General features: G+C 43.6%; 1 protein-coding gene across 1 annotated transcript in view; it reads right to left on the bottom strand.

The window, feature by feature from the left end:
* The window catches only part of ANKFY1 (ankyrin repeat and FYVE domain containing 1), a 1,799,901-nt gene that overhangs the window by 1,678,527 nt on the left and 93,407 nt on the right, over nucleotides 1-27,967 (bottom strand). Inside the window, exon 3 of the mRNA XM_044082101.1 lies at nucleotides 17,953-18,075. Coding sequence (XP_043938036.1) covers nucleotides 17,953-18,075 — 123 coding nt within the window. The remainder of the gene's footprint in view (nucleotides 1-17,952; nucleotides 18,076-27,967) is intronic.

Here is a 27,967-nt window from a genome sequence, read left to right as displayed (position 1 = left end):
GTAACACTCCTGGCCCCATTTTTTTCTGTCAAAAAAGAAACCGTAAACTAAGCATGTATATATTCCTCTTCAAATTTCTTTGCGTAGGAGTAGTTTAGTGGGACTAGCTCAGGATTTGAATCAGGCTATTAATCCTTCTTGTGAAGTAGTTTCTTGTAAAGAAAAAAAAGGGATGCCTCTTTTCCTGAAGAGATTCAGCATTCTGAATTTGAACAGGGGGGTGGAGGGAATAGATTAAGGGTTTTGTCCTCAGACTTCTGATTCAGACTCAGAGGAGAACTCTGTTTCTGACTCTCCTTGTGAGTATTGCTAGAATGTCCCAGTGTTTTCAGTGGGAGAACAAAAAGGTTGTTCTGTCACTCAGAAAATACTACAATTAGGTACAGAAGGATTTTCCAGAACCTACATCTATTTCTCCTGTCTTCTTTAGAGGATGTGCGTTTTCCTCCCTGTAAATTTTTTGATAGCCAGCCAGCTGTCCCTAAAAGGCAGATAGGATGTATAATGCTCCACAGCCTTTTAAATATTTATACACTATTCTCATACCTGGCCAAGCAGCTGTAGCCTTAGTTGACTACACTGCTGATAAGCACTTAGGTAAGGGGGAAGAAAAAGAAGTGTGCACTTATGCAACTTTGAATTTTAAAATTTTAAGCAGTCAAGCTGTGTTCTGATGTATTGTAAAAGTATGAAGAATGTTTTATCTACAGTTTCTTCTTGTGAAGAAAAATCTGCTTTTAATAACTTACTTACTCCTTGTTTGCAGTGTGTGTATGACAGTTAATACTTCTTCCAGGGCTATGGCCACTGGTCCTGTTTTAAGGTGGTTTGCTTGGGTACATTCGCAGACCTCCCAAATGATGTATAAATGAGATTTTAAATTCTCTCCTTGGGACAGAAGCTTGGTGTTTGTCCCCTCTGCAGCAGAAGTGATCAAAGTGGAATGAAAGGGGCAAGCTGCTCCAGGGAATCTCAAACTTTTTAGCCCTCCTTTTCCAAATTGTCCAAGGGACCGTCTTACTCCTCCTCCAATTTTGTCAAAAAGCAGAATAAAAAGTATTAACAGAATTCAGGTAAAAAAGAAGTTAATGTACTCACCATAACTTTCCATCTGTGTTGTCCATTTTCGTTCAACATGTGGGTTCGGATCAGATTCTTGGATCCAACTTGGCAGCATTTTTACAGCTCATGGATACTACAAGCTCTCAAGCTCCCACTTATCATAATGCAGTAGTCTCCCCCTCTTTCACCAGAACTTATTTGCTGCCCTTTATTGTATTCAGCAATGAAATTAAAGCTTTCATATGGAAAATCACAATCTGGAGCTCAAACAGGAACTAAGGTTCCTGTAAAAATTTCCCATTCTTCCAGAAATCATCAAGAAACGGGGCAGGGGGCTGGAGGCAAGGGAGTTAAGGAAGAAGGAAAATGGACAACATACATAAAACATTATGGTGAGTACATAACTTTGTCTTATCTAATGCTGTCAATTTTCATTCATTCCTCAACTTGTGGGACAGAATCCCCAGCTACTTGAATCCCAGATGACTCAAAGGAAGAATATTCCCAAGTACTGTTCAGCCGAAGGCTGCTCTTACCCTAGAGACCAGATCCAACTTGTAATGAGTAATAAAGGTATGAGGATTAGCCCAATGTGCAGCCTCACAATCATCATTCATGGATGACTTGGATGAAAAAGCTAATGAATTTGCCATGGACCTGGTTGAATGGGCTCTTAAAGGCTCTGGCAATGCCAGGCCAAACTTGTTACAAAGGAGATGCAACCGATTACCCATTTTTGGTAAAGTTAGTTTGGTAACCGGGTCTCCCAATTTCATTTCTGAAAAGGATACAAATAATTGATCTGATTTTCTAAACTCCTCTGATCTGTGAAGACAGAAACATAACAGTCTGTGGACATCTAATAAATGTATTCTTCGTTTGATTCAATGTTAGACCCAGACACCACCTTAGGAAGGAAGGACTGGTTCTTAAGGACATCCTAGCCCTATGAAATATTAAATAAGGAGGCTTAGAGGATAAAGCTTAAAGTTCCGAATCTCTCCTAGATGATGCTATGGCAATCAGGAATATAGTTTTTCATGTCAAATATTGCAAATCACTCTGCAGCCAGTTAAAATGTTTTTTGAGTTGGGGCCTGTAACATTAAATTCAGATTCCACGGTGAAGTAGGCTCTTTAATGGGTAGTTTGAGTAGAAAGGTTCCTTTTACAAATGCCTTGCAAAAAGGTGAAGAAGCCAACGTGGAATCAACTCCAATATGGAAACTGGAAATGGCAGCTACATGAACTTTAACTGTGGAGGGACTGGCCCCATCATTAAAAAGAGCAGCCAAGGAATTCAAGAATTTTAGGTGCTGGTGATAAAAAAGGATTGATGTCTTTCTGCTGTGCCCAAAAGACAAACCTTTCCCATTTGCTCTTGTAAAATTTTCTAGTGGAAGCTTTGTGGGAGGACAAAAAATGTGATGTACCAGGGAAGACAGCTTGGGTTGTCTGGCTACTAATGGAATTGGAGAAAGCATGCTGTCAACTTTGGGCCCAAAATGTCCAGATGAATCATGTCTTTTGGATGAGATAGGACCTATGGAATTAGATCCAGAATCCAAGGCAGGTAAACTAGACGAGACACAAAAGTAAGGTAAATCAAATTTGTCGGTCAGCAACAGGCAAGGAGGATGACTTTGCTCTTCAACCAGGATGCTTTCTGTAGAAATTTGGAGATTAAGGAAGTTTGGGTATAAGCATAGAGGAGACCTGTTGTGTAGGACAGCATCACTCTGTGACTACCTCAGTGGGAGGATTAGGGCAAAGAACCCGCTGCACTTGTTCAGGGGGATGCACATAGGTCACAGCATGGCAAGCCCCACTGGTGAAAATCATGTCCGCCACTTCCTTGCTTCCTTGCTGAGACAGCACTCATGAGGTAGTAGTATGGACTACTGCTCAAAAAGCGTCTGCTATCACTCGGGATTTCCGTGGGATTTGCATTGCTATCAGAAGATCTATTTGAAGAGAGTGCCCATTGCCATACTTTCATAGCTTCTCAACATAAGGAATAAGATCGGATTCCTCATCTGTTGATCTACCATACTACAGACAAGTTGTCCGAATTCCAATAGTTCTGGGAAGGAGAGTGTCTTGAAACACTTGCAATGACAGAAGTACAGCTCTCATTTCCAGTACACTGATATGTATGTTGGCCTCTTCGGGGACCAAGTGCCTTGGACAATCTTTCCCAATAAATGCCACCCCCCACACGATCTAGGAAGCATCCATGGTCACTATGGCCTTGGGCTGAGGAAGGATAAATGGATGACCTTGGAAGTATTTGATCCGAGTGAATCCACCACCAAAGGTACTTTTCGCAAGCATGAGTTATACTGATTTTGGTGGATATAGGTTTATGTACAATGGACCACTGGGTTGCTTATGTCCACTGAAGAATTCTCATACAGTATCATGCTAACGGAACTAGAACTATTGCTGCGGACATTGATACCACTGTTTGTAAAATCAGTTAGGCTGACAGATGAGTTTTGAATTATTTTCTTGACTTAGAAACAAAAAGTTTGTATGCTTGGCAAAGGGAGAGAAGTGGTCATTGATGTTGTGTTGAATAAGACCCCTATGAATTCTAACTTTTAAGACAGTTCTAGCTGAGATTTGTGGTGGCCAATTCCTAGAGTGGAATAACTCTGGAGTAAATAGTCTCGTTATCACAAGATGCTTGGTCGAAGCAGTTATAAACCAGTCATCTAGACAGGGAAACACCCAGAATCCCTGCAGTCTCATGTCAGCTGCTACTACTGCCATGCATTTGGTGAACACCTTGGAGGCTGTGGTGAGATCAAAGGGCAGTGCTCTGAATTGGAAATGACTGGCTTCCAGTTGGAAGCGTAGATATCTCCTGGACCATCTTCATTTTTCTGTGATAGTACATGTCCTGGAGGTCTATTGAGCACATCCAGTCATCTTTGTACAGGAAAGGCAATATGGACTGAACCATGAGCATCCAAAACTTGGTATGCTGCACAGATATGTTCAGAATGCTGAGATCCAAAATTGGTCTCCAGTCTCCTGTTTTCTTTGGCACCAAAAAGAATCCCGAGTAAATTCCAGAGCCATTCTGGCTTGTGGGGACCTCCTGGATGACTTTTTTTCTAGCAGCTTTTGTATTTCTAGAGTTGCTGTTTTCCTCTGACTTGGGGGGGGGGGGGGGGGGGCATTGGGGATTTTTTTTTTTAACAGATGGAGGTGGGAGAGAAAAGGGAATTACATAATCTCTGAAAATAATCCTCTGCACCAAAGTATCTTTTGTGATGTATAGCCAGGCTCTCTGGTGCAGGGATAAGGGACCTCTGACAGCCTCCAGAGTTAGTCAATTGGGCCTCCTTTCAAGAGCACTGATAGGGTCTCAGAGAAAGATCTCTGGACCAGTGGTTCTGCTGGCCTCCTCTGTTGCGTGAACAGCGCCTTCCATCACAGCTCCGCCCCTCTTCCCCTGAGGGAACTCTCTCCACATGGATCATGGAATGGAACCTGGGATTTTCTGAAACACATTTTTTGACCACTGTTGATTCCTCGAAAATGATCTTTTACGGAGTCGAAAAACTTACACCCACTGCAGACAGGGTCTTACCATCTTGCTCACACTTGGACTGGGTCTTTAACCTTATGGCCAAATAATGAACTTCTGTCAAAGGAAGCAATGACTGAGGATGACTTTAAGGGCTCCACAAAATCACACGTGCGTGTTCAAGCATGCCTCCAGATGGAAATGCGTGAAACAGTCATTCTGGAGACTCCTTTAGCAGTATGTGATATGAGCCTCATGGAGGAATTAGAGAGACTGTACAGTCACCAACTGTGAAGCAATAAAAGTCTCCATCTCACAAGTACTGGTACCAGAGAGGGATTCCGAAAGTTCTTGGATCAAATTCCTCTGTAATCTGGTGAAGTGTGGCAAGTAATTCAAGACCTGAGTGCAAAGGTCATAGATACATACACACACGTCTCAAATCTGTCCAACACCCTAGACTCTCTGTTAGGGGGATGAGCAGAGGAACTCTGTTCCACGAGTTCCTTCTTTGCGACTGTCACTATGATCATAGCATCCAAGGATATTTCTTTGCTCCAGAACTCTTTCTTCTGAGGTGCCAGGATCCTATCTGGTCTCTTGGGGATCGACTTAACAGAATCAGGCTCCTTCCACACCTGCCGAGAGATCAAATCAATGAGGTCATCAGTGGGTGGAGTAGCCCAGGAAGTAGATGGACCAGAACCAAATGCCTCCAGAAATACAGATTCCTCTTGGGAAGGGTCATTGGTAGACCATCCCTTTGTTTGAGGATCTCTAAAATGTCTCCAAATGAGACATCAGGTGGTGATCTTGGGGACCCTTCTTCATCAAAATCACTTCCTCTTCAGAGGAATTTCTTCAGTGGGATGTTCCGGATAAGTATTGATAGAAATAATTATACCCTGCTGGATAGCCTGAAGTCTTTGGGTTATCTGTCCCCATGGAGCAGAAAGTTGAGGCTCAAGGCAAAAAGACATCTGGGATCCAGCAGAAAGATCGGAGGAGGGAGGAACCGTCTGACCTCTAGAAGACAGCACTCTCTCCACCACCTCAAAGGCAGAATGCCTTGGGGAGAAAGAAGTCTGAGCCAAGAAGGCATGCTTCCAGACCGGCGGCTCCCACTGACCAGAAGGCACACCAACCACGGCAAAGGTCATAACTAAGCTATCAAATGTAGAGGCTCCAAGGGGCACAGACGGCTTTGACAACGTTGGAGTCTACTCTTAACACCTCGGATCTGACAGTGACATGTTGGCTCAGAGAGTAGTCTGGCTCCAACATGCTTGGACCCAGTGCACCCAAAGATATCGGATCTGAAGATAAAGCAATCTTCAGATAAGAGATGGAAAATGCCGAAAGTGTCTGATCCAAGGGCTCTGAAGCTGATGGACAGAATGCAGAAGGCCCCAAGAAAGGTGGAGTAGTACTAGTAAAGGTCTCTGCACCTGTGGCCGGGAGAACTCCCATCTGTATTTGTGCTGAGAGAAACTTCCTCATTCTGTTCAAATCAGTTTCTCCGAGACCTCTGGAAGAATGGAAAGAAGCTATGGAGGGATATCTTGAGTGGTGGCAACTTTCCAGGAATGGGGAAGGCAGTAGAGAGGGAACAGGATCCAAGAAAGAGACATACCTAGTTCTAGGAAGTTGCTTCAGATCAGAATAAGCCGGATCTGAAGAAATGGATCTGTTATGAGAGAAAGTCGGATCTGAAGGCTTGCCCTTCGGATCAGAAGTCTTTTGAGTTAAGTGGTTCAGTAGTCAGATCCAAAGAATGAGAGGAGTCGGGCTGGTCAGAATGCCTTTTCCTGACCTCTTTATTGGAGTTGGAGGTTCTAGCTCCAGTAAGTGAGTCTCCAGTAGACAAAGGACGAAGGCCTTTGAAGATTAATTTGTTCTTCCTGTCCACCAGTGCTCTTGGATTGAAAGCTTTACAACAAATAGGACAGGAAGAATGCAAATGGTCTGTACCCAAGCACTAAACACTCAAATCACAGGCATCAGACAATGGGATTTTATGCCCATACTTACCACATTTTGTAAGTCTGATGGTTTATCTGCCATTTTAAACTACTGAACACAATGGAGATACTAACCTAAGTAGACAGAAAGTAGTTTTTGTTTTATATAGAAAAGAGAAAGAAAACCAACAATGGCATTACCAGAAATACCAAAAGGTAAACGGAAAAATTACCAACTGTGGTACAGAACTACCAAACGGTATCGAGAAAAAAATCCTCATCCTGCAGATCAGACTCTTGTTTCTACCTATTCATCAAGTGCTGTTCCAAGGAGCAACATAACCAGTTCCTCCTTCCCAAATGGGGAAGGAGTTTTACTTAAGCATGTTGCTACTGCCACAGAAGGAAAAGGCATTGAGGCCAGTTCTGGATCATTCTTTCCTCAACCTGTTTGCGATAGTGCCCAAATTAAAAAATGATGTCACTTCACAACCCATTAGCTCCTTTGAGTTTCCTGGTAAAACTAGACTTAAAAGATGCTCATCATCACATTCCTATTCATACATAGGTTGGGTGTGTCTACATCACATCAGTTCTCTGCCTAATCCTTTGAACCATCCATTACACCAGGAATGCTTACAGTGTCTAACTCTAATTATAACTTAATGCAAGCTACAGGGTATCCAGTTTTCCTTACTTGGACAACCTGCTCATCTCTGTAGTCTCTTTTGTAAAATGTCAAGAATCGCTCTCTTGGGTGAGAGATCTCTTGTACAAACTGGGATTCAAAGAGAACATTCAGAAGCCTTCCTTGACTTCCTCACACAGGGTTGTGCTCCTGTGATATCAACTAGACATGTCAGTTCAAAGAACTTTTCTTCCGCAGGAAAAATAAATAGATCTTTAGTTAGGTCTACTTCTAAGATTTTCCACTCAGACTGCAAGGAAATACCTCAGGATTTTGAATCTTATGGCATCCATGATTCTCATGATACCCTAGGAAGAATCCACATAAAGACAGTGGTACCTGAAATCACCTTGGTCCCAAAAATCAACAGCCTTTACTTTTTCAGACCGCAGTACTAGGGGTGGCCAGGGTACCTTTTTGGCTGGGCTTGAATAGGCCCTAGGGCCAATAGCCTAGTACCTACCTATGAACCTATAAGAGATTTTTTTTTTTTTTTTTTTTGGTGGAGACAGATTTTCTTAAATCCAGGCCCTACCCCCCCCCCCCCCCCAGCTCCACAAGAGTCAATCGCCACAGAAGCTTCAGACATTCCTCGGGGAGCAGTTTCAGGAAGGGGTATAACAAGGTGTGTGGGACACCAAGGAAAGATGCAAGCACAAATATCAAGGAGATTCTCGCATTAATCAAGGCACTCCCCTCTCTGAACCATCTTTGGTCCCCGGGATCTCAAGTGTTTATAGACAATACTACAGTCATGTGACAGAACAAGAAAAGGCGAACCAGGTCATACCCTCTCTGCATTCTAGGCATGTTAGCTTGGGATATAGTTTCACAGAATAATCTCACTCCGTAGGCATCCTAAGTTTATCCAAAACTGTGTGGCAGAGAAGCTGAGCAGGACCACGGCACACCTTCATGAATGGGAACTAAATCAGGGGGTCTTCCAAGATTTGATCCATCTGTGGGAAATTCCTCGAGTAGACCTCTTTGTCTCCTCTCTAAACAATCAACTGTCCAAATTCTGAACCAGGGCTCCATATAAGTAGGCCTGGAAAACAGATGCCTTTTCTTTAAAGAGTAAAGTTCCTGTAAGCCTTTCCATAAATATCCAAGGTATAGAGAAACATTCAAAAGGACTCCCTCAAGATAATTGCGGGGACTCCCTTCTGGCCCAGACAAAGTACAGTTTGTACACTTACCATAAATGTAACTGTTAGAGTGTATTCACTGTTGCAGTCATTACATTTGGGTAAACCTGCTGGCAGGTTGCCCTCAACCAGCCTGAATTCCAAAGTCTTGGGTCCTGCGTCAGCTGCCGTCGCCTCTTCCCTGACATCAGGTCATCAGGGGTATAAAAGAAGCAGCAGATGCCATTTGCTTCAGTATTTCTTGCCCCCGATGTCAGGTGCCCCCTAAAAGGGTAGCCAAAATGTATATATACAGCTATATAAATACATACACCAATATAAACTTTACCTTCATCTACAAGCAAATACGCCACATAGGTTGTATAAATCAGAGAAGGAAAGAACAGTTCCAGCAGAAAAAGGGGACAGCAGGTGGGTAACCTGGACTGCAACAGAGAATACACTCGAACATCTACATTTATAGTAAGTGTACACAACTGTACTATGTTCTTTGTGTTTTACTGTTAGTCATTACATTTGAGTAGGGTCCCAAAGCTATGGTTGGGAGGCTGGAGCTAAACAGCATTAGGACCGGCTATGAGGCCCTGCAGAACTGCAGTGGCAAAGCCTGCCCTGGATTTAGAGTAGAGTGGCAGATGATGGTGCTTTGTAAAGGTGTGCACTGAACTCCAAGTAGCAGCCTCTAAAATGTCTTTGGTTGGTACTCCCCTGAGAAAGGCTGCTTAAGTGGCTGCACCTCTGGTAGAATGTGGCCTAATGTCCCTAGGCACTGGCTTGCCATGTTGAAAATGGCAGAAATGAATGCAGTGGCCTATCCACTTTGAAATGGTCTGCTTTGAGACAGCCTTTCCTTGTGATCCTGCAGCATATGCCACTAGTAATTGCTCTGTCTTCCTGAAAGCTTTGGTTCTGTCCAAGTAGAATCTAAGCTGTCTGTGTACGTCCAAGGAATGCAGAATTCTCTCCTCCCTGTTCTGTGGATTTGGATAAAAGGTTGGCAGATGAATGGTTTGGTTAAGAGCCACACTGGACACCACTTTAGGCATAAATGTCAGGTTTGTCTTCAGAGAAACCCTGTCTGGATAAAACATGATAAAAGGTTGCACAGCCATGAGTGCCTGCAGCTCTGAAACTCGTCTTGCATAAGTTATTGCTATGAGCAGAGCTGTCTTCCAAGATAAAAATGTTATATCAGCAGTAGCAGCTGGCTCAAAAGGAGGCAGGGGGAGTTTTTCCAAGACATAGTTGAGGAACCATGCAGGTATTGGTGACCTGCTTGGAGGCCTTAAATTTTTGGCTCCTCTGAGGAACTGCTTTAATAAAGCATGAGAAAAGATTGGTGGCTCTGTACTGTAATGAGCCAAAATGGCAGAGGCATGAATTTTAATTGATGAAAAAGATAGGCCTTTGTTCAGCATCTCAGTTAAGTATTGCAAAATGTGAGGAATATTTGGTACAGCTGTATCAGTTCCTTGTGCCTGGTTCCAAGCACAGAATCTTTTCCATTTTCCAGCATAAGATTTTCTAGTACTGGGCCTTCTGGCTTCCAAAATGACATCCATCACAGCTTTACCGAGAGGTGTGTTTTGTATGATTACATTATCTGCCATGCTGCCAGGTTTGAAGTCCTGAGTTGGCTGTGCAGGATCTGATTGTTTTGCTGGGACAGTAGAAGGGGTATTTGAGGTAAGGTCCAAGCTGGGCATTGAGACAAATTCCTTAGGATTGGATACCAGTACTGGCGGGGCCAGTCTGGGGCAATCAGTATCATCTTTGGCGTCTCCTGTCTGAACTTTAGGAGTACCTTGGGGAGGAGAGGCAGTGGAGGAAAGGCATATACTGCCAAGTTTTTCCAGCTGAAAGACAGGGCATCCATTTTCCATGCTTGTCTGTGATAAGTCTCTGTGCCGAATTTTAGTTGGTAGTTGTGATGGGAGGCAAATATATTTATATCCGGGCATCCCCATTTTCTTATGTTGAAGACTTATGGATCCAGGTGCCACTCGTGGGGATCCATGAGGTTTCTGCTTAGTTCGTCTGACAGAGTACTTTCTTTTCCTGGCAGGAATTGTGCCTGCAGATGTACTTGGCAAGTCAATGCTGTGTCCCACAAAGTCATGGCTAGTCTGCAAAGGGGGGTAAGAATGTGTGCCCCCCTGCTTGTTATACCACATGACGGTGGTATTGTCTGTCTTTATCAGTAGTTGTCCCGAATGAAGTAGGTCCTTGAAGGCTGTCGGGGCATTTTGAACAGCTAGCATCTCTTTTTGATTGACACGTAGATGCATTTGGTTTGGGGGCCATGTGCCTGAATGCATCCTTCCTGCCATGTGGGCCCCCCCAAGCATAATCTGATGCATCCGTTGTTAGTGTCTGCCTGGGGGTAATGTGAATGGCTGTCCCTTGTTCTGGTGACAAGCCCTCGACCACCATTGAAACTCCTGTTGCAGGCAGGGAATGAGAGTAATTATTGCCTCCAGGCTGTGGCAATGTTGAGTCCAAACACTTTTTAGGTACCACTGAAGTTTCCTTATATGCAGTCTTGCATATGGAATTAGTAGAATGCAAGATGCCATGAAGCCCAAAGCCTGCAGAATTTTTCTTGCAGATAACTGGGCCTTTGTTGCCAACCTCTTGAAATATGTAGTCAGTTGCCTTTGTCTGGCGTTAGATAAGCCATCTGGGCAGTTGTATTTAAGCTTGCATCCAGGAATATTATCTCTTGAGAAGGTACTAGTTTCGATTTCTTTTCGTTGACTGTGTACCCTAGGCAAGTTAAGTCTTTTCACAAACCCCAGATGCTGTAGTAGAATGTCCTTGTTCTCTGTTTGAATGAGACAGTCGTCCAAGTAATGATATATTTGTATTCCTCTGTCTGCAGAATGCAATTACTGGTGCCAGGCACTTTGTAAAGACCCTGGGCGCAGTATATAAGCCAAAGGGCAGTGCAGAGAATTGGTAATGCATTGAGCCAGTCTTGAATTGGAGGTATCTTCTGCATGATTATCTGATTGGGACATGCAGGTATGCCTCTTAAGTCTAAAATCACAAGCCAAGCATTCTTGCCCAGCATGGGCAGAAGCTGCTGTAAAGTTAACATTTTGAATTTTGGTATATCCAGGAATGTGTTCAGAATAGATAGGTCCAGTATTGGTCTCCAGGCATTGTCCTTTCTGGGTACCAAGAACAATCTTGAGTAAAATCCTTGTCCCTGCTCTTGCTCTGGTACTTGTTGAATGGCCCCCATGTCCATGAGGGATGAGACTTGTTTTTGTGCCTCTGCCCATTGACTTTTTGGCAGATCTGGCTATCAGTTTGCCTTTGGCAGGGTATGGAAAAGGAACTTGTAGCCTTGTGACACTGTTTAGAACCCACTTGTCCTGGGCTATAACGGGCCAATTTTGAGAAAAAAGTGCTAATTTTCCCCCTAAGGGTGCTGCCAGGAGATAAGTGCTTGGTGCAGGCAGGGGGAAGTCATTGAGAATGTTTCCTGTAAGGTTGTGATTTGTCTTCTCAAACTTTGGAGGTAGAAACACCCCATTGCTTGACCTGTATGAACCTTGCGCCTGGGATCTGCCTCTAGGGAGTCTGGATCTGCCCCTTTGAGGTCTATCTGACACAGGAAAGGACCAATTCTTTGTAGGCCAGTGTCGACTAAACCTAGGTGGCTGCACTTGTAAAAAATCTTTGACAGTTTGCATTGATTTAGCTTTGTCCTCCATTTTCTTTAACACCTCTTCTGCCTTAACCCCAAACAAAGTATCATGCTGTAAAGGTGCATCTAATAATTTAACTTTAACATGATCAGGCAGATTTTGTTCCTTTAACCAAGCATGCCTCCTAATTACAGAACCTGTAACTGCAGCCCTGCAGGAGGCCTCCAAAGAATCAAAACCACATTGCAAAGTATGCTTTCCAACTTGTTCAGCTGCATGCAATAAATCCTGCATTTCCTTGTTTTCTACACATTCAGAGTTTAACAAAATGTTCTGTTTAAGCAATGCCATGACATGTTGCTGATATTTGAGCATATGAAACTGACAGTTTAAGACCCTTATAGCCAAGGTAGCAGATGTGTAAACTTTTTTTCCCCATCTATCCAGTGCCCTAGAATCTCTGTCAGAGGGGGTAGGGTTTTTTTTGCAGAGGAAGCCTTAACTCCTTTGGGACCCTGTGAAATAGTCTCTGGGTCTGCAGCAGGGTTTTGAAAAAGTAATTTATGAGAGTCAGGAACCCTGTAATATCTATCAGACTTAACAGGAGCTAGAGGTAAGGAGTCAGGGGTAAGACTAGACTCCGAAAACACATCATCTACAATGTCTAACAGGTGGAATGGCTAGAGGCCTGTGTTGAGGAAGTAAAAGTATGTATCTGAGCCTCTGAGCCTCTTTAGATTCTGAAAAATCTTGGCTCTCCCAGTGGAAATGCTCCCTCATGGTATGCAAGGTTTCCCCAAAAGAATAGTCCTCTGGAGGAGAAGCTGAAGGTATAGATTCTTTAGCATCATAATCCTCATGGGGGGGGGAGAATATTCCTGATCAGAAGAGGAATCAGAAGAAATAGAAACCTGATCTAAAGATTCAGTCAGTCTCTTGCCTAGGCCTCTTATCAGGAGGGGGATGGGAACCCCTGATCAAGGTAATCAAGCCTTCGGCCATTTTGAGCATGTGTTATTTGGGCATAGAGGCCTGTCCACGTGACTCGAGTTTGTTTCTTTGCTTTATAAGGTGCTTTAGCCTTTGAAGCTGAAGTAGGTTTGATGTAAAGATGATTAGGTCTGAATACACCCTCAGAAGCCGGTGCCTGCTCAGCAGCTCCGGACCAATCTGACGGAATAGTATCAGAGGCCCCAATACCTTGAGTTTCCGGCGGCATGGCCAACTCCTCATGGGAGTCGGCAGCAGCCTGCGACTCTAAAGTAGTGGGCGTCAGGAGCTGCAAAAGCACCTCACTGAGAACCAGTGAACCGGTGACTGGCTTAGGAGAAGCTTCGTCGTCGGTTTTGGGCCTCGGTTGTTTATCTCTCTCATTTTCTTTGCGTTTTTTGTGAACTCCGGTAGTCGGATGGCTATCCGACATTTCTGGATAATTAAACCGGCATCCAAAACAGTTTAAAGCAAAATCATACAGACACTTAATAGTGCGTTGGTTAAATCTAGCACAAAACCGACAACCAGAAACGTTGTGATCAGGGCCTAGGCAAGGAATACAGTAAGAATGAAAGTCCTTATGAGGTATTTGCTTTCCACAAGAAATACAATTCTTTACTTTTTCTGACATCGGTCTGGAGCAAGAAAAAAGTTTCCCCAGCGGGATACTTAGCTTTATTGAAGACTTCGGATCTGAAATTCGAACACTAAAATCTCAGGAGTCGGCCGACCAGCACTTGCCAACTGCTTCTGCGTCGGGCACCACGCAGCAAGAAAGAATGGAGAAAATGGCGTCAGCTGCTTCCTTTATACCCCTGACGTCAGGAAAGAGGCGACAGCAGCAGATGCAGGACCCAAGACTTTGAAATTCAGGCTGGCTGAGGGCAACCTGCCAGCAGGATTATCCAAATGTAATGACTGCAACAGTGAAACACGGAGAACATCAATGGTTCTTCCGCCTTCTGAAAATGGCCAGGAGCAATTACCCCAAGCTTCTTACAGAATGGATCCACTCACACAAGAACAGGGATGTCTGATACACCCAAACATCAAACATCTGCATCTGACTGCCTGGACGATATGGTCTTAATTCCTTTTAGGCACTTGTTTACTGAGGACATACAGAAGGTATTAATGTAGGCAAGAATAACTGCCAATAGAAAATCATACTAGCAAATGGAAAAGATTTTCCAGTTGGTACCAACAACATAAGGAGCACCCATCCAGGGCTAGCTGATCTCTGGTATTACAATATTTGTGTGGGTTACTATCTTATGGCCTTTCTTACTCTATCAAGGTTCATTTATCAGCATGTATTCCCAAGGATTCACATCTTTCAAGGCAGTCTCAAGTCAAAATGTTCTTGACAGGGGTTTTTCATTACAGGCCTCCAAGTAAACCAGTGATCCCTCCTTGGGATCTTCATTTTGTGTTACAGAAGCTAACACTTGCTCCATTTGGATCAGCTAATACAGCCAACTTGAGGCTCTTAACATGGAAAATAGTTTTACTGATTGCTCTAACCTCTGCAAGAAGGGTATTAGAGTTGCAAGCTCTTATGGTGAGTCAATCCTACCTCATTTTCTATAGAGACAGGGTTTCTTTGAGACCTAATCCTTCTTTTAACCTTAAAGTGGTATTCAAGTTAACTTTAAGCCACACTATCCATCTTCCCATTTTTCTTTCCTGAACCTAAAAATGGGAAAGGATACTTCATACCTTGGACGTTCACAGACAACTCTTGGTACTATCATGACAGAAACACATTTTCGGGTCATCTGTTCATTTCTTGAGAAGGGAAAAAAGGACACCTGTGTCAAAGTAATGCTATTTGTTAGCTATAGTAATCTATCCATGTAGCCAAGGCTACTACAGCAGTGATCATTCAACACATCTACTGTTTTGATAAGTTCAGCTTGCACAACTGTACTATGTACTTCATATTGGTCACTACTGCAGAAATCACTCTCTAGCTCCACACCCTTGTTCTGGGGTATTTTTTTTTATTCCAGTGTGATAACATTTATTTGTTATTCCTAGCATTGTCCTTTCAGGGCTCAGCCTCCTTCACTCTCTGTTGGCAGGAAATCTATGAAGGGCTTCACACCCAAACTTGTCTTTTAGTCAGCTCAACTTGAGCCGCTTGACAGAACAGATGCATGGAAGGCACCCTTAAGTTTTGTAAGCCGTCTGCTCTATTGCATCTCTGGCAAAGAATAACCCATACAGCTAAGGCTACTACACTAGTAATCATTTGAACATCGACTGTTAAGTTAAAGTTTAACTTGCACAAATGTAGTCTCAGAGTTGACATTAAACATGCTGAATATAATTTTTGGAGCAGAGATCATAAGATAATATAGCCTAGGCAAAATTATATTTCTTCTTTATCTAAGAAATTATTTAACCATGTTCGGAGAGACGGAATTAGTAAGAAAGATGCTGGAAGTAGAAAGGACTAGTTCAGTCTGGAGTAATGCTGGGGTAAACAGTTTTTATATAATTTTGTAAAATGTTACTAGGATGCATAAGCAAAGGATGACAAATCTACCATTATGGTTAAACTGCTGGGTCAATAGATAAAGATCAGAGTTTGAATCCAATCAGGTACCATATGTATAACATGTAGCCTGCAGCATATTGCTGCTTTAATTTCCCAGGGACTCACCAGAAGAAAGCTGTCCCACTGTCAGTACAACTACCGGATTAATAATATTAAAGCAATAAAAAGAACTGGACAAGCCAGAATGTTTACTTTGACACAATGGAAAGCAGAATCACAACCTACTTGAATTATCCACGTTTTTTTCACTTCAGCGCTTTAATTTTACTGGACAGCAAGCAGGAACACCTCACTGCCATTCTACTGGAATCTATGTAACTTCAATAGCTTCAAGTCTACAAAGCACAAGGTTTATAACACCACAAAGTGGAATCAAATAGATTCTCCACAAAGTTGTAAGCATTCCACATTAAACTAGAAAACAAACAGAATGAACATATGTAATGCACAACCGTTTCATAAAGTTACAAAAAATGCATTGAAAATCCCATACTACTAATGGAACTTAAAATTACAAATAAATGGCACTATGAATTTGCTAGGAACACATTTTAAATAAGCATTTCACTCATCCATTCATTCTACAATTACCTACTCTATCCAATTCTTGGTCATGGAGGCAAAATATATCCTGGCACTAGGTGAGTTCAAGGCAGAAGAATGAATCCAGAAAGGGATGTCAACACTTCACATGATCCACAACTCATTCTCTCAAACATAAAGCAATGTGGATGGATATGAAATTAAATTTACTGCATGCCTTTGGAATGCAGGAAGAAAACGGAGTACCTGGTGAAAATGCACATGGTCACAGGAAGCACCTGCTAACTCTGCAGAGAAGGCATTCCGACTCACAGCCTGAAGAACCAACTCAGCAGCATTAAGCACTACACCAATGTGCCACAGACAAACATTACCCTCTTAAATCACATATGCAGAATACAAGTAACTGGGGCCATAAGGTTTTACTTGTGTTAAATGGCTAAATACAACATGAACATAAATCAGAGTTGTCTAAAGTTCTGTATACCACAATTTATTTTATGTTTACCCAGATAGTCCAACTGGGTGGCTAACCCATTTTAAGTGGAGGCCCAAGGGAAAAGCTCCAATAGTTACACAGAATATATAATCTTAACAACAAGCATAGAGTGATACAATCAAAGTAACCCACAGAGAATACATAACATAAGAAAATGCAAATTTGAGTTGTGACAATCAAAAAAGTCCCATAAGTTACAAAGAATACATATGTAATACAAGAAACAATACAAAGTGCTGAGAATCAACATTAGCTCCTATGGCTGATCATAAATGCATTGAAAAACATAGAGAAACAACACTAACAAAGAACATTATAATATTTAGAGAAACATATATAGGTCAGTGGTTAAAAAATAGGAGCAGGAGATCTAAAGAAAGGTTAGTAAATTCTAGATCTGTTGAAGTAATTTAATATATGCCCTGCCCAGCTCTGTTGCATAGATAGAGGAGTTCTGACTGCTGCCTAGATGACCTCACTTTGACTAGCAGCTCAGCTCTACAGGAACCAGACAAGGGGTGGGGATGGGAATGTGCAGCAATTTTCAGCTCTTCTATTCCAGAAGGGATATCTGGGGTGTTCTCTGCCAGTGACTGAGCAATCTTCCAGTGGCTAGATGGTTGTGCTACGATCACAAGACAGACAGACTAGTTTTGCACTGGGTGGCTGGAGCTACCAGACACCATGTATGGTGATGTGTGCGATATCTAGATGTTCTGCTCAAACATTCCTTCACAAACCCTCTAAAAGTAAACTTGGTGGTTCTCAGGATGGCATGGTACAATGATGCCCTGATCTATCCTCTGCACCCTCCCCCATAGATTGCTCACACTCAGAATTTCTCCCAATTACATGGGGTCCAGTCCACAAATATAAGCTGGTCTGTTGTGAAATAGAGAAGGCAGGGATGGATGATCGATGAGGGTTCTGAGATACAGGCTAAGGGCAAGATACATTGCAGGAGGACAAAATAAAGTGTGGTATGTCCAACTTCCATATAACTTCAGAGTTGGTTTTATTTTAAAAACAGGTCATCTACTCCCAAGGTTGTCTTATGCTAGGTATACTTATCTAACAGTAAATACAACTATATTATTTAATCTCTTGGACAACTAAGATATACAACATCGAGGTACAACAATTTTTCCAAATAATGTACTTTATACAAAATGCAAAGTAATCTTGAACCTCTGAAGGTCCATTCTCCATTACAAGTCTGCAAAACACTATGCCATTGGGATGCAGTGCATCACTACCTATAAAAGCAGTCAAGATGTAGCTCCAAGCCAAGAAAAAACAAACTCACCTGACAGGTCCAGCTCCTTGGTTGACGCTAGGTTTGCTAGACTCCAGATATCAGTTCGTGCTGCCAGCACAAACTTGTGAGCACTAAGATACTCATCCCCTACCTTTATTTTCAGGTCACTATAAAAAAATTAAAGAAAAAATGTTACATGTAGCTCACGAACATTACAGGCATTCCTCTGTATACCAACTTTTTAAACAGCATTTTAAAAAAGAGAACCACATAAAAATCTGGAAAAAAAAATCTATTCAAAAAGTTGGAACAGTTTTGTCTTTTAATGTAAATCAGCATCATTACATTACACAGGTCAGTAACAATGCAAATTATTCCCAAATTCTTACAATGGTACATATAAAAATCATAATACACGGAGTGCTTTTTTTAAGAAAATTACTGTATTGGTATCATTCTATAATCAAATGAGCTGAATCTGAAGGGTCATCTACATCAATGAAATAAAACAATATAAATTTTCTTACAGCTGCTACCCAGTTCCAAGCAAGCATGGTAGGAGTTTTCAAAACAGGAAATTTAGGTATACACCAACTGCGTTTGAGGACAGATTAGACGGGAATGTGCCCTACATGACAACAGGTAGGCTCCATGTGATGCATCATTTTCATCAAAGGAGTCACTGCCCTTGAAAGAAAACAAATGAACTATACCGATGACCATATATGAAGTAACTGAGGAAGATTAAGAGAACCAAGTCCTCAACTTACAAGAGACAATGAATTCAACATTGGGACAGGTGAATTATCAAAGGGCAAGATATCCATCCTAGAAAAGACAAAAGGAATAGTCTAAGCAGGATGCTTTGAAATACGAAAAGTACAGTTGTGTACACTTAACATAAATGTAGATGTTAGAGTGTATTCACTGTTGCAATCATTACATTTGGGTTATCTGCTTGCAGGTAAGCCCTCAGTCGACCTGATTATCAAAATCTTGGGTCCTGCGTCGGTTGCAGTCTCTTCCACGAAGTCAGGTAGTCAGGGGGTATAAAGCAAGCAGAAGACACCATTAAATCATTTTTCCTGCTCCAGATGTCAGGTGCCCCCATAATGGGAAGCAATTATATACAAGGTTACACTGCCAACTATAAAGCAAATACACCAGAAAGCTTAAATACAGTAAACAAGAAAAGAGGTATAGCAAACAGAAATCAGGGGGCTGGAGGGAGGGTAACCAGGATTGCAACAGTGAATACACTCGAACAACTACATTTATGGTAAGTGTACACAACTGTACTATGTTCTTCGTGTTTCACTGTTGCAGTCATTACATTTGGGTAGATTCCCAAAGCTAAGGAAAGGAGGAGGCAATAAGACAGCATTAGGATCAGCTATTAGGCCCTGCAAGACTGCAGTGGCAAAACCAGCTCTGGATTTAGAGAAAATAGGCAAGTGGTAATGCTTAGTGAAGATATGAACAGAACTCCAGGTAACAGCTTCTAGGATGTCCCAGGTAGGAACACCTCTGAGAAAGGTAGATGCAGCCCTGGTGGAATGTGATCTTATCCCCTGTGGGGTAGGTTTTCCATGCGCTTATAGCAGAAATTAATGCAATGGCCTATCCATTTAGAAATTGTTTGCTTTTAAATGACCTTCCCCTCTGCCCCTGCAGCAAAGCCAACTAGCAACTGTTCAGTTTTTCTGAGAGGCTTAGTGCTGTCCAAATAAAATCTAAGTTGTCTGTGCACGTCCAAAGAGTGCAGTATTCGCTCACCGTTGTTCTGTGGATTAGAAAAGAAGGTTGGCAAATGAATGAACTGATTAAGGGCCACACTGGATACCACCTTGGGCATAAAGGACAGATTAGTCCTAAGGGACACCCTGTCTGCATGGAAGATGATTGAAGGGTTCCACTGCCATGGGGGCCTGTAATTTAGACACTCTTCTTGCTGAAGTGATAGCTAGAAGGAAGGCTGTTTTCCAAGAAAGGAATTTCAACTCTGCAGTTGCAGCTGGCTCAAAGGGAGGTAGAGTGAGCTTTTCCAATACAAAGTTAAGGTCCCAGGCTGGAGTAGGGGCTCTCCTGGGTGGTCTTAAATTTTTGGCCCCTCTGAGGAATTGCTTCAGCAGGGGGTGAGATAAGAGTGGTGGCTCCGTATTATAATGTGCTGAAATGGCAGAGGCATGAATTTTAAGAGAAGAGAAGGAAAAGCCTTTGTGAATCATCTCGGTTAAGTATTGAAGAATATGCGCTAAACTGGGCACTGTTGGGCCCATCCCCCCTGAGTTTGGCTCCAGGCACAGAATCTTTTCCACTTTTCAGCATAGGATTTTCTAGTACTAGACATCCTTGCCTCCAGAATGACATCCAGCACTTGCTTACTGAGGAATGAGTAATGGAGAGCTCAGGTAATTAGCCAGACTGCAAGGTTCAGGGTTTGAAGCTGGGGGTGCAGAATCTGGCCCTCCTGCTGGGAGAGCAGGGAAGGGGTCTGAGGCAAGTGCCATGGATCCAGCAGTGGCACACTGCACAAGAGAGGGTACCAGTGTTGGCATGGCCAGTCTAGTGCAATGAGTATTGTCCTTGGTTTGTCCTGTTTGATCTTTAGTAGAACTTTGGAGAGGAGAGAGAGGGGAGGAAAGGCATAAACTGGGAGGTTTTCCCAGATGAAGGACAGGGCATCCACTTTCCAAGCTTGCCTGTGGGGAGTCCTTGTGCAGAATTTGTCCAACTGGTAGTTCTGAGGGGAGGAAAACAAGTCTATCCCTGGATTCCCCCATTTATTTCTCAACATGTTGAATATTTTGGGTTCCAGTTTCCACTCGTGTGGGTCCATGACATTTCTGCTTAGGTCATCAGCCAGTGAGTTTAGCTTGCCTGGCAGGAATTGAGCCTGTAGGTGCACTTGGTAGCTCAAGGCTGTGTTCCAAAGAGCCATGGCTAGTCTGCAGAGGGGGTAGGAGTGGGTTGCCCCCTGCTTGTTTATGTACCACATAACAGTGGTGTTGTCTGTTTTTACCAATAATTGTCCTGGAAGGATGTGGTCCTTGAAGGCTGTCGAAGCATTCTGTACAGCTAACATTTCGTTTTAATTGATATACAGGTGCATTTGACTCTAGATCCATTTGCCCTGAATGCACTGCCCTGCCAAGTGAGCCCCGCATGCATAGTCTGATGCGTCTGTTAGGGTTTGGGCAGCAGGGGGTAGAGTGAATGGCAGTGCCTTGTTGAGGTAGCAGGTCTCTGCCCACCAAAGGAATTCTGTCTTTACACAAGGGATGATAGGAATCACCGATTCCAGGTCCTGAGAATATTGACACCATAGGCTTTTTAGATACCACTGTAGTTTCCTCATAAGCAGTCTTGCATATAGAATTAGTAGGATGCAACAGGCCATGAACCCCAGAGCTTGCAGTATTTTCCTTGCAGTTAGCTGGGTCTTTGTGGCCAGACATTTGAAGTAGATTGTCACATAAACTTGTTTCTCTGGCGTGAGGTAGGCCACCTAGGAAGTTGGCAGGGTACTAGATGAGATTTATTTTTGTTTATGGTGCACCCCAGTGAGGTTAGCAGTTTCTTTACAAATGCCAGATGATTTAATAGTACGTCCTGGCTTTCTGCCTGAAAGTACAGTTTTGTACCTACTATAAATGTAGATGTTAGAGTGCTTATACAGCTGCAGTCATAACAGTTGGGTTTTCCTGCCATCAGGCGGGTCCTCGGTCGGCCGAATTCCAAAATCTAGGTCCGACGTCGGTTGTCTTCGCTTCTTCCCTGACGTCAGTGCGACAGGGGTATAAAAGATCCAGCCGACGCCATTTTCTTCAGTTTTTCTTGCCCCAGATGTCAGGTGCCCCCAGAAGGAAGGCAAAACATAAATTTATGTAATAAAACAAATGCAATATAATCAAAAAACAGTAGTTGCAAGCAAATACACCATAAAAGAATACCCCAATGAGGTTGTATGAGGAGGTGTTCGCCATTAGGCCTGTCCCAAGAGGGGAAGGAGGGAGGGAAACCTGGACTGCAGCTGTATTAGCACTCGAACATCTACATTTATGGTAGGTACAAAACTGTACTATGTTCATCGTGCATACAGCTGCAGTCATAACAGATGGGTAGAATCCCAAAGCTAATAAAGGGGTGGTAGGCACTAAGTGGAACTAGGAGGAGCCAGGATGCCCTGCAAGACTGCAGTGGCAAAGCCCGCTCTAGTTTTGGAGTATAATGGTAGGTGACAGTGCTTGGAGAAAGTATGTACAGAACTCCAAGTGGCTGCTTCCAAAATGTCTTTGGTAGGAACCCCCCTGAGGAAAGCTGCAGAGGTAGCTGTGGCCCTTGTGGAGTGAGATCTGATGCCTGTAGGTACAGTTTTACCATGACTAGAGTAACAAGAGCGTATGCAGTGGGCTATCCATTTTGAGATTGTCTGTTTGGAAATAGGCTTCCCTTGAGCACCTGTAGCATAGGACACAAAGAGTTGCTCTGATTTTCTGAAAGGCTTTGTTCTGTCCAAATAACAGAGCTGTCTGTGAATGTCCAAGGAATGTAGTAACCTCTCCCCTTTGTTTTGTGGATTAGGGTAAAAGGTAGGTAAGTGGATAGCCTGATTCAAGGCTACCCTGGATACTACCTTTGGCATAAATGAAGGATTGGTTCGTAAGGAAACTCTGTCCTGATGGAAAATGATGAAAGGCTGCACAGCCATGAGGGCTTGTAGTTCCGAAACCCTGCGTGCTGAGGTGATAGCTAGAAGGAAGGTTGTTTTCCATGACAAATATTGCAGATCTGTTGAAGCAGCTGGCTCAAAAGGAGGCAGGGTTAATTTTTCTAGAATGAAATTGAGGTCCCAAGCAGGTACTGGTTGCTTCCTTGGGGGTTTTATATTCTTAGCCCCTCTGAGGAACTGTCTTAAGAGAGGGTGAGAGAATAAAGGAGGATCAGTGCCGTACTCTGCAGAAATGGCAGAGGCATGGATTTTGATAGAGGAGAATGAAAGTCCACTGCTTAACAGCTCGGCTAGGTACTGTAGTATTCGAGGTAAATTCAGTATTCCAGGATTCTGACCCTTTTTCTCATTCCAGGCACAAAACAGTTTCCATTTTGTGGAGTAGGCTTTTCTAGTAGGTGGTCTTCTGGCCTCCAAAATGACATCCTGCACCTCCTTGGAGAGTAGGGTCTGCTGTGAGTTTGAGGAATCCTCCATGCGGCTAGATTGAGTGTTTTCAGCTGACTGAAGAGTTTTGAAGTTGTGCTGAGTCAGTAGAAGAGGCATTAGAGGCAGGATCCATGGTGGGGAATGCGTCAGGCTCCTCAGGAGTGGGTACCAGTGTTGTCTTGGCCAGTCTGGAGCAATGAGAATCATCTTTGGTCTGTCTACTCTGGCTTTTAATAGAACTTTGGCCAGTAGTGGAAGAGGTGGAAAGGCATAGACCGTCATTGTTGTCCAACTGAAGGAGAGTGCGTCCACTTTCCAGGCCTGTGGATGAAAGGTCCTTGAGCAGAATTTTGTCAATTGGTAATTTCTGTGGGTGGCAAAGAGATCTAGGTCTGGCCTTCCCCATGCTTGAATTATCATTGTAAAAACTTGAGGATGCAACTTCCATTCATGTGGATCTGTCATATTTCTGCTCAGGTTGTCTGCCAGTGTGTTTTCCTTCCCTGGCAGGAATTGTGCTTGAAGTTGGATTTGCAATTCCAGAGCCGTGTTCCAAAGGGACACGGCTAGTCTGCACAGGGGGTATGAATGAGTTCCTCCCTGTTTGTTTATGTACCACATCACTGTGGTGTTGTCTGTTCTTATCAATAGCTGGCCTGGATGCAGCAGGTCTTTGAAAGCCATAATAGCATTTATTACTGCTAGCATTTCCTTTTGATTGATGTGTAGGTGCTTTTCTTTTTGTGACCATTTGCCCTGAATGCACCGATCTGTCATGTGCACCCCCCAGGCGTAGTCAGAGGTGTCTGTTGTGATGACTTCATTTGCTTGAGGCTTGCAGAATGGGAGACCTATGTTTCTTTGGCATGCTTGAGCCCACCACAGAAATTCCTTTTGAAGACATGGAATCAGTGGTATGATTGTTTCCAAACTGTGGCTGTGTTGAGACCATAAGTTTTTTAGGTACCATTGAAGTTTCCTCATATGCAGCTTTGCACATGGGATTAGCAGGATGCAAGATGCCATGAATCCCAGAGCCTGCAGGATTTTCCTTGCTGTCAGCCTGGTGAAGGTTGCCAGTTTTCTGAAGTATTGAGTTAATTGCCCTTGTTTCTCTGGCGTGAGGTAGGCCATCTGGGTGTTTGTATCCAAGCTGGCACGCAGGAAAATTATTGAGAGGGTATTAGTCTTGACTTCTTTTTGTTGACTGTGTATCCCAGAGATTTCAACAACATTATTACAAACGCCAGGTGTTTCAGAAGAGTGTGTTTGCTGTCCGCTTGGGTCAGGCAGTCGTCCAGATATGGGTATATTTGTATCCCTTGAAGTCTGCAGAAGGCAATTACTGATGCCAGGCATTTCGTGAACACTCCGGGCGCAGTAGATAAGCCAAAGGGCAATGCAGAGAATTGATAATGGGATGAACCTGCAAGAAATCTGAGGTATCTTCTGCAATCTTGTCTGATTGGGACATGCAGGTAAGCCTCCTTGAGGTCCAATGTTACCAGCCAAGACTCCTTGCCCAGCATGGGAAGAAGCTGCTGTAATGTGAGCATCTTGAACTTTGGTACGAGTAAATATGTGTTTAGGATGGATAGGTCCAAAATAGGTCTCCAATCTTTGCCCTTCCTTGGTACCAGGAACAGTCTGGAATAAAAACCTTGACCCTGTTCTTGTGCAGGTACCTCTTGAATAGCTTTCATGTCCATGAGATCTGAAATTTGTTTTTGTGCCTCTGCCCTTTGATTGTGTGGCAGGTTTGGCATGCCTCTCATTTTTGGAAGGGTGTGAAAGTGGAATCTGTAGCCTCTGTCTATAATGTCCAGGATCCATTTGTCTTTTGTGACAATATGCCAATTTTTCGAAAATAATGCCAGTTTTCCGCCTAAAGGTGCTGCCATTTTGAGCCTTGCTCGGCATGCAAAGGGGAAAGTCATTGGGTCTGCTTTCTGAATGGCTGTGAACTATCCTCACCCCCTCTTGGTGTAGGTGTTTGCCATTGTCTGCCTCTGAATGATCCTTGAGATTGCCATCTACCTCTCGGGCGCCTGTATCTACCTCTGAGGTCTGTCGGCGGCTGGAAAGGACCAATTTTTGAAGGCCAATTTCTACTGAAGCGTGGCGGTTGTACCTGTAGGAAATCTTTCACTGTTTGCATTGATTTTGCCTTTTCCTCCATTTTCTTTAATACCTCCTCAGCTTTAACACCAAACAATACATCTTTTTGAAGAGGTGCATCTAGTAATTTAGCTTTGATATGATCTGGTAAGGTTTGCTCTTTGAGCCAAGCATGTCTATGTATGACTGATTCTGTAACAGCAGCTCTACAAGAGGCCTCTAAAGCATCAAAACCACATTGCAAGGTAGGTTTACCCACTTGCTCTGCATTATGCAACAAATCCTGCAACTCCTTCAAGTCTGGTTGTTCAGGTTGTGACATTTTGCTTTTTAACTGAGATAACAAAAACTGTTGATACTTTAACGTATGGAACTGACAGTTTAATGCCCTCATGGTTAAAGTGGCCGAGGTGTATACCTTTTTCCCCCACCTCTCTAAAGCTCTGGAATCCCTCTCTGAAGGTAATGGATTTTTGGCAGTGGAGGCCTTAATTCCCTTGGGACCCTGTGAAATAGTTTCTGGGTCAGCCGCATGGCTTTTGTATAGGAATTGGTGTGAATCAGGAACCCGGTAATACCCGTCAGGCTTGACTGGAGCTGGAGGTAAAGAATCTGGGTTAAGGCTGGCCTCTGAATACACATCATCTAGTATGTCTAAGACAGGAGGTATAGCCAGAGACCTGTGCTGAGGGAGCAAGAGGAAATCCCTGAGCCTTTTCTTGGAGTCTGAGTACTCTTGGCCTTCCCAGTGGAAGTGTTCCCTCAAGGTATGCAAGGTTTCCCCAAAAGAGTAATCCTCAGGGGGGGGGGACAGAGGGAATGGACTCCTCTGCATCAGAATCTTCGAAAGGGGAGTAAGGATGTTCCTGGTCCTCAGAATGTTCTGAAGTAATGGAGGCCTGGTCTGAGGAAGGGTATTCTTCCTCCACTCTGGGCCTTTTGTCCGAGGGGGGTTGAGAACCCCCGATAAGAGTAATCAAATCCTCAGCCATTTTGAGCATCTGCTTTTTAGGCATGGGGCCTTGAGAGGAGCCCTGTGGAGCTTGTCTTTTGGAATGCATGGCTGCTTTAGACTTAGTGTAAGCCTTAATGGAAAAAGAAGAAGGCCTGAAGACACCTTGAAAGGTGGCAGGCCTGTCTGAACTCTGAGTTTCCCCGCCAATAGTGGCTTCGGTATCTGTAGTCGGGGTGTGGGCTGAAGAGCCTGCGACCTCGGGCACAGAAGACACCACTAATGAAGTGTCATCGGTAGTCAGGGGCTGCGTAGGCGCCTCGCTGAGAACCAGAGCACATGTAGGCAGCTTTAGCGTGGTGTCGGTAGAAGTCGCGGACCTCGTATGTCAGTCCTTATCTTTACGTCGTTTACTCAAAATTGGAGTCGGAGTATCCGACGACATGTTGTAATTAACCTTTTTGCCAAAATAGTGTTGGGCGAACTCCGCCCAATGCTTAATATTGTATCTGTTGAATGTAGCACAAAAACGACAGGCCGAAACGTCGTGGTCTGGGCCTAAGCAAGGTATACAGAGGGAATGGAAATCCTTATGCGGTATTTGCTTCCCACATGAAATGCAATTATTAACTTTGTCTGACATCGGTCTGAGGCAAGAAAAGATTCCCCAACAGGGTACTTAGCTTTCAAGAAGTCTTCGGTTGAAAAATAGGCCGACCGGCACTTGCGAACTGCTTCTGCTTCGGGCACCGCGCGGCAAGAAAGACTGAAGAAAATGGCGTCGGCTGGATCTTTTATACCCCTGTCGCACTGATGTCAGGAAAGAAGCGATGACAACCGACGCCGGACCTAGACTTTGGAATTCGGCCGACCGAGGACCCGCCTGACAGCAGAAAAACCCATCTGTTATGACTGCAGCTGTATGTACGATGAACATTTAGACAATCGCCCAGGTACGGGTATACTTGAATATTTCTTTGCCTGCAGAATGCAATGACTGGAGCTAGGCATTTTGTGAATATCCTGGGTGCAGCAGATAAGTCAAAGAGCTGTGCAGAGAACTGATAATGCATGTAGCCAGCTCTGAAGCGTTGGTATTTTCTGCAAGAATCCCTTATTGGGATGTGCAGGTAGGCTTTCTTTAAATCCAATGTTGCCAACAAGGCATTTTTGCCTAGCATGGGAAGCCGCTGATGAAGAGTTAGCATTTTGAATTTTGAAATTACCAATTGATAGATAGGTGCAGGATAGGACACCAGGAATCGTCTTTTCTGGGTACCAGGAAAAGTCTTGAGTAAAAACCTTGTCGCCATTCCTCTGCTGCGACAGGTTGAATATCCCCGATACTTAGGAGAGAGAGAACCTGCTGTTGAGCCTCTGCCCACTGATTTGGGGGTAGGTCTGGCCAACCCTTTGGGGTTGGTAAGGTGTGGAAGTGGAATCTGTATCCTTGGGAAACTATATTTAAAACCCATTTGTCTTGGGTAATGAGTTCCCAGTTTTCTGCATGCAGGGCGATATTTCCCCCTAAACGTGCTGTCAGTTGAGCAGGGCTTGAAAGGTTTAAGGTTAAGTCATTGTGACAGTTTACTACTTCCAGCTTTGGAAGTGGAAGCCCCCTACCGTTTAGGCCTATGAGAACCTTGAGACTGTGGCCTAGGTGGTCTGCTGTTCCTGGATTTGGACTGAGAAGGCCTGGAAGAGACGGGAAAGGACCAATTCTTGGAAGAAGTCCAATGCCTACTAAATCTGGGAGGCTGTACTTGCAGGAAATCTTTAGCAGTTTGCATAGATTTAGCTTTTTCCTCCATCTTTTTAAGAACTACTA

The sequence above is a fragment of the Protopterus annectens genome, chromosome 9.part0, assembly GCF_019279795.1.
Source record: "Protopterus annectens isolate FY-2018-M chromosome 9.part0, PAN1.0, whole genome shotgun sequence".
NCBI lineage: Eukaryota > Metazoa > Chordata > Ceratodontiformes > Protopteridae > Protopterus > Protopterus annectens.
This window is presented reverse-complemented; position numbering and strand designations above follow the sequence as displayed.